The 7,414-nt window shown below is 40.9% G+C and overlaps 1 protein-coding gene across 4 annotated transcripts in view; it reads right to left on the bottom strand.

Moving 5' to 3' along the window:
* Positions 1-324: 324 nt before the first annotated feature.
* Positions 325-7,414, bottom strand: part of STAMBP (STAM binding protein) — a 32,633-nt gene continuing 25,543 nt past the window's right edge. For all 4 annotated transcript variants that reach the window (XM_012452207.2, XM_012452209.2, XM_012452208.2 and 1 more), the window contains 3 exons: positions 3,677-3,789; positions 2,989-3,088; positions 325-972 (listed from right to left, as the gene is read on the bottom strand). In XM_012452207.2, the coding sequence (XP_012307630.1) occupies positions 916-972; positions 2,989-3,088; positions 3,677-3,789 (270 nt within the window). In that variant the 3' untranslated portion in view covers positions 325-915. The remainder of the gene's footprint in view (positions 973-2,988; positions 3,089-3,676; positions 3,790-7,414) is intronic.

Genomic DNA, 7,414 nt, shown 5'->3' with positions numbered 1-7,414 from the left:
AAATGTAATCATTTATTGGAGTGTAACCTGGTACTCTAAACAAAGGCTTCATTATCCTCAGCCAAAAGTGTGGAGGGCATAAAAAGGAAGTGAATGGTTGACCCACTTGAGACAGCACCAAAAGAAGAGATGACTTCACACCTCTGGAAGATGGCAACAGGCAGAGAAAAAACATGGAATAATTACAAGGGAACTGGGACACACCTTCAGTGTCAGTATATCTCAAATTCCATTTTTCCCTCACCTTTCCAAAACCACCATGGCTTTTTTTTAACCTGTTTATACAATGCTTGATCAAATGGATCACTCTGGAGCACAAAAACATAAGTTAATTGTTATTTTATTGTAGAGGAATAATATCCTGAAATATTTGTTAAATAACAATAATTCCTGACAAAATCACTCTTCGGGATGTGTTAGCCTCACCATCTGGTCAGATGGAGTGAACTATCCCTCATCATGGTAATAAGCTCCATTAATATTGCCATAAACCACAGGAAAATCCAAAAGATTTTCTAAATGGCTTCCAAAGTTCTGCATAGATGCCCTTATTGAGCCCAGAGGTAAATAAAAACAAATTGGTAGAGAAATTAGATGGATAGCTAAAAGGAAAAGAATGTTAACAATTGGTGAATCCAGAAGGAAGGGTATATGGGGGTTCATTATACCATTCTTTACAGTTAATTTCTGAGTTACAGTTTCTTTCGGTGATCATGTTCTCTTTCTGACTTGCCTAAAAAATATGTTCAGTTATTTCTTTTCAAACGTGAAATGCAAAATCAACGCTTTCTCAGGTGATGGCCCCTTTCTATTCTGTCTACAGAAACTTCCAAAGCTTTCTAGAAAGCTTAAATTAAGGGGCCACAGTACATTGATACGGTTTTGTCGTTCTTAGAAAGTGTTGGACTCAAACGCTCATCGAAGATCTGTGATGGTCACTGCTCTGTCCACAACAGTCACATGGCTGCAGCTCTATAATAGGAAAAAAGAGAGAAAGTGAAGTCCTAGAAAATTCTGAAAAGTCATTTTTTTTTTCTTTTGAGACAGGGTCTTGCTCTATTGCCCAGGCTGGAGTGCAGTTGCACGATCTCAGTTCACTGCACCCTCCGCCTCCTGGGCTCAATCCAGTCTCCTGCCTTAGCCTCCCTAGTAGCTGGGATTACAGGCACAAGCCACCACACTCGGCTAATTTTGTATTTTTAGTAGAGATGGGATTTCGCCCTGTTGGCTAGGCTGGTCTTGAACTTCTGACCTCAAGCGATCTGCCTCAGTCTCCCAAACTACTTGGATTACAGGTGTGAGCCACCGCACCTGGTCTGAAAAATCATTTTAAAAAACCCCTTATTTAAAATGTTCATCCTAGGCTAGTGGTTCTCAGTCTGGAAGCCAGACTGCTATTTAAGGGTAGTTATGGTAAGAGTCAGGGGCTCATTACTACCACCAGTCCCACCTATAGATAGAATCAGTGTTTGCCCATATACCTTTGTTTATTTTTTAAAATGTATGTATATTCTAGACTCATTCTTTGTTTGGTGCCTAAACTTGGGAACAAATAGTGTCATCCCTAAAATATACATTAATTTAAAAGAATTACTGAATTCATCACAGTTTTTTGGGCCATGATGTCACCCAAATAATAAAGATTACCTACTATCACATGGTTGGAGAAGAATGTTCCCTTTTGGCATGCAAAAGGGGTCTTTATAACTGAAAACCTGGGTACTAATGTCCCAGACTTTTTTTTCTGATTGTGTAGTCTTTGTTTCAAAATACTAGCACTTAAGACATTCCAAGGCAGACTGATCTATTTTTGAACAGATTTGTCAGAAAGTTCTTCCTCACGCTCAGCAGAAAACCATTATTCCATGAAGTCTTAGTTTTAGTGCTAGGAGTGATATGAAATATACCCAATCCCTTTTTTTATACATCAACTCTTCTAACACTTGAAGTCAGCTCTTAGATCCCTTGTGGGGTTTCTCTTCTAAACATCTCCAGTTCCTTTTACGTGTCAAGGTTCCCTTTTCCATATTGCTTGCTTTTCTCTGAACCCAAAAGAAATAATACTCCATGGCCAGCATGGAGTAATACAACACCATCACATCAGAGTGGAGGGGCAAACTGATCTTATTAGCAACTAAACATTTTAATCACAGACCACAACTTAGGGAAAAAACATTGTAGGAAGGTCATAAAGTCCCTATGATTTAAGCAAAATTCTACAATAAATATACTTAATTTACCTATCTTAAGTGGCTTCTCTTCCTTACATTCAAATCTCTTATTGAAGTACAGGCTTAGAAACTGACATTGATGAAAGAAAAAAGTAACATTTGATAAGCCAGCAACTGCATTTGGTACTTCCTGCACATTAATTCATTTAATCATCTCAAGAACCCTATAAAGTAGGTGTTATTTTTATTTTTGTTTATTTTTCATTTTTATTGAGACAGAGTTTTGCTCTGTAGCCCAGACTGGAGTGCAGTGGCGTGACCTCAGATCACTGCAACCTCCGCCTCCTGGGTTCAAGCGATTCTCCTGCCTCAGCCTCCCAAGTAGCTGGGACTACAGGAGCGTGCCACCACGCCTGGCTAATTTTTTGCATTTGTAGTAGAGACGGGGTTTCACTGTGTTAGCCAGGATGGTCTGAATCTCCTGACCTTGTGATCTGCCTGCCTCGGCCTCCCAAAGTGTTGGGATTACATGTGTGAGCCACCATGCCCAGCCAGTAGGTGTTATTATTATGCCTGTTTTATAGATGGGAAAACTGAGGCCCAGGAAGGGTAAGTAGCCTAATCAAAGGCATACAGTGGCAGAGCTAAGATTCAAATCTATTCTTATCCCACATTGCTTCTCATGTCCGTCCTCACTAGGGAAGTCTGGAAAGATAAGTGACAAGGCTGGTCTGTGTGGATCAGAAAGGATGATGCATTTTCTGACTGTCCTCCCTGCTTGAAGCACAGCCCCAGTTTCTTCTGCGTAAATACATACACAAAACAGAGGTGGATCCTTGCTGTGTGGATGAAATCCTTTCTGGCGGCAGGAAGAAATCTCCTCTAGTCCATGGTCAGTTAGTTTAAAGAATCCAGTTCTGAAATTTTAAAAAGGCAGGCTAAGAGTAAAGCAAAGGTTTTCCCTCCATCCCAAACACATGCACGCACACACACACCAGCATGCACACTCATACAGCAGGGCAGAGGTCACTGTGAGACAGTTTCTGTAGGATGCTGGCTCATAGGTCTCTTCTCTGGTGAATGAATCACAGTTAGAGAATGATTCATTACTGTTCTCACTCTAGTTTTGCTGGATAATTCATAGTAAATAATCAAAGTGGGAGTGGAGACAGGATTTGGAATGAAAAAGAAGTGACACTCTGAGATAATGTGTTTGATTTTGAAACTTTCTAATCTATCATAAAACTTGACATTCCTATCGTTTCAAGTCAAATACTTCAAATTTCTTGAAGACTTTTCTTTGAAAAGCAACTCAGTTGTTACTTGGATATCTTTTTGAATAAGCATGATAGATTAATCATGAAATGGGGCTTAAAAGGAAGCCCTTTAACCAATTTATACCACAATCTATGTATTTTACAAAGAACAAGTCCACAAGAATAGAGTCCTTTTCCTCTGAGGCTTTCTTCACTTGTAACACCCAGAACCATGACCCGTATACTCACTCCTGGAACTTGGGGGAGCAAACAATGGCTATCGACTCTGGCAACATCATCTGGTAAGAGCAGTGAGTGTGTAGGTCAACACTGGAGAGAAACGCAGTCTGTGTGGGGTGAGTCTGAGGAGAGAAAAAAAGTCTCAGCAAGGATATATGGTAGTCCCTCCTTATTTGCAATTCCCTTTCTGCGGTTTCAAGCTGTCCATATCAACTGCAATCTGAAAATATTACATATGATAAGATATCTTGAGAAAGAGAGACCATATTCATGTAACTTATTACAGTGTATTTTTATAACGTTCTGTTTTATTATTGTTGTTGTTAATCTCTTCTGGTGCCTAATTTATAAATTAAACTTTATCATAGGTGTGCACGTATAGGAAAAAGACATAGTATATATAGGGTTTGGTATTTTCCATGACTTCAGGCATCCACTGGGGGTCTAGGCTCATATCCCCTGAGGATAAAGGGAGACTATTCTGCCATACAGCCAAGCCTGGTCTCTGAGGGAAGTAAAGCCAAACAGTTCTCAACAGCTGGGCACAATCTCCTTTGTAAGTAAGAAGCCACTTGCAACCATAAGAGGTCCACCTGAAGTTCCTAATAAGTAAGGAAGCTCCTTTCCAGCATTGTAAACAAATATAGCTTAACACCAGTATGTGAAGAGACTCTTAATTATTTTTTTTAAGTTCAAGAGAGTTACTATACAATATGCTGACTACTGTTCATCACAATGTATTATATACTAGAAAACTGCCTAAGAGAGTAGATTTTAAGTGTTCTCACCAACAAAAAAGTATGTGATGTAATGTATATGCTAATTAGCTTGATTTTGCCATTCCACAATATATGTATACATATTTCAAAACATATGTTGTACACCACACATAGACTATTGTTATTTGTCAATTAAAAAAAGGAAAAAAAAAAAAAACACAGGCTGGCCACAGTGGCTCACTCCCTGTAATCCCAGAACTTTGGGAGGCCGAGGAGAGCAGATCGTTTGAGGTCAGGAGTTCAAGACCAGCCTGGCCAACATGGTGAAACTACATCTCTACTAAAAATACAAAAATTGGCTGGGCATGGTGGCAAATGCCTGTAAATCCAGCTACTCAGAAGGCTGGGACAGGAGAATTGCTTGAACCTGGTAGGTGGAACTTGCAGTGAGCTGAGATCACGCCACTGCACTCCAGCCTGGGTGACAGCAAGACTCCATCTTAAAAATACATATATATATAAAAGTGATGGGACAAGACAAGAATTAAGTAAAAAAAAAGAAAAAATATACATATATATGTTCCCATTATAAAGTCCTACAGAACAAGGAATATAATGAATAAAAGAGCTCATAGAAATAAGGAGCATAAACAATTATTGGAAACTGGAAGAGCTGTCTGTGGTGAAGGATACAATGAGAGAGGGGAAGGAGATGAAAATGACTAAAGAAATGAAATAACTTAGATTGCATTGGCCTCAGCAGAATGATAGCTAAACAGATGGGGATTTGTCTGAAGAGCAATCGTGGGGAGATGCCACAAGTGGGGTGGGGGAGGCCCCACTTCAGTTCCTGGGTAGGTGGATGTACACCCTCACTTACATTGTGCAGAACCATAATTCTGAGATTCTGTAGATTGTCCAATGCATGATAAGGTGATTTTTATCTAATGGAAAATCAGTAATGGAAAGCAACAGTGTTAAGCCCAGGCAAGTGCATGCCATCCTAGCTCATGGTTACAGATGACATACCAAATAACCCACCCACCATGTTTCATCTAATTCACTCAGACAACCTTCTCAGGGAAGAGGTCCCAGAGGGTGGACAAAAGTAAACTGAGGATGAAGAGGCTTGGGACTTTCTGGCTTTCCTAGTTTGAAGCCAGTAGAAGATGTTAGGCAGCTTGAGCACTCAGAGGGGAGGGGAAACTGGAGTAGGCAGACAAAAAAAGGGAAGCAAACACAAGGGGGGACCTTTCCTCTCTGTACCACTCAAAACGGGGACCTTGATCTCACTGGTTCAGAAGATCTAGGGGGCCTGATGGGTTCTGGAATTCCTGGTTGGATGAAAGATTGTAGGCTGTAGAGCCTTTATGCAAGAAGGCATCAAGGCATTAAACTAGTGGGGTATGGAGAGGGCCCAGGGACAGAGCTCAAACCTTCCATCTGGGGCATCACTGGGGAAAGATACTGTTCCACAGTGTTGAAGCTCAAAGACCTCTCACTGCAAAGTGGGAGAAAAATAGAGTTCTGAGGCTGGAAGAGACAAGGCAGAAGAATTCAGTGCTGTGCCACATTCTAGTTAAACAAACTCTGACTTCTCAAAAGGAAATCAAGATCTAAGTTCCAAGTGTCAAGAAAGGCCTCCCTGAGGTTGGTGTGTGCCGGCCAGGACATCAGTGTGGTGGGTCTTGTGGGGTGTGAGAACTGGCAAGGGGAACCCCATCTCAGATGACAGCACATAGAAACTGGCTTGGAGATCTGCTTTAGGGACATACCTGCTGCACAAAGATCACCAGATAGTGGGAGTGGGGACAGGCAAAGACATCTGCATCTCAGGATTGGAGACAGAAGAGAAGGCTGTTTGCTAATATTTCCTGCTCTGGCTCTCCTGTTCTTGAACCAAACTGGAAGAACTCCAGGACTATGATGTTGGATTCACCCAGGGATCCACGGAATCAAAGATGTTAATGGGGTTGTCATGACGGGCATCCATGGACAAGGTAGGTGGGTGTCCTCCACAATTGTGAATAGCATGAGAGTGGCCCTTGGAACTTTTCCTGGGGAATTTCTTCTGTCTCCTCTAAGAAGTGTTTCTCTCTGGATAATTCAGTCTTTGGTTTTTCAACAGACTCATAATTTCTAATTGACTGTCAAGACTTATTTGGTTCCTTACAAGGTCTCTCCATACCATCAAGTCACCCATTCTGGAACAGATGGTACATGCCCAATATTTCAACATGGTAGAAGTCAAGGACTAGTAAACCACAATTAGATGACTAATTCTTCTTTCCCACAGAGGTGTTAAAAGGTCAATCATGAATTGAGTCCTATAGACAAAGGCTGTCCTGTAGCTAAAGCATCATCCAAGGAAGATATGGGAGGTAGGGGACTATCTGAATTTCAGCGGATAGTTAAACCATACAGAGGAGACCATTCTGTTTGGAAATAGAACACGATGCTAAAATTTGAGGTTAATCAGTTAAAGCATCACCTAAATGTGCATCCTGATTATTTAATTTGTTTCCATTGTTTGTTTTATTAAACACATATTTTGTATACAAAACAGACAACTATATAATGACTTATGTTCATCTTACAGAGGTGTGATCTTAGGTAATAAAAATAGAGAAAGATCTAGCATGACTCAAAGACAACCAACCTTCACTGACAGAAAAGCATGGACGATCAAGATATACAATTGACTAGCGTTTTCAAACCTGCTGTCCAAAAAACAAATCTCTCCTGAGGAGTTTGACAAAAGCCCAGACTCCTGCACCCCACCCCCTGGAAATAACCATCATGAGGGAACATTTTTTGTGAAAGCTCACTAAGTGATATTTTTTTTGAGACAGAGTTTTGCTCTTGTCGCCCAGGCTATAGAGCAACGGCATAATGTCGGCTCACCACAACCTCCACCTCACAGGTTCAAGTGATTCTCCTGCCTCACCCTCCTGAGTAGCTGGGATTATAGGCATGTGCCACCACACCCAGCTAATTTTGTATTTTTTTTGTAGAGATGGGATTCCTC

The sequence above is a fragment of the Aotus nancymaae genome, unplaced genomic scaffold, assembly GCF_030222135.1.
Source record: "Aotus nancymaae isolate 86718 unplaced genomic scaffold, 86718_ANA_hifiasm-v0.15.2.pri h1tg000017l, whole genome shotgun sequence".
NCBI lineage: Eukaryota > Metazoa > Chordata > Mammalia > Primates > Aotidae > Aotus > Aotus nancymaae.
The sequence above is the reverse complement of the archived record's forward strand: the minus strand, read 5'-3'. Positions and strand labels throughout refer to the sequence as shown.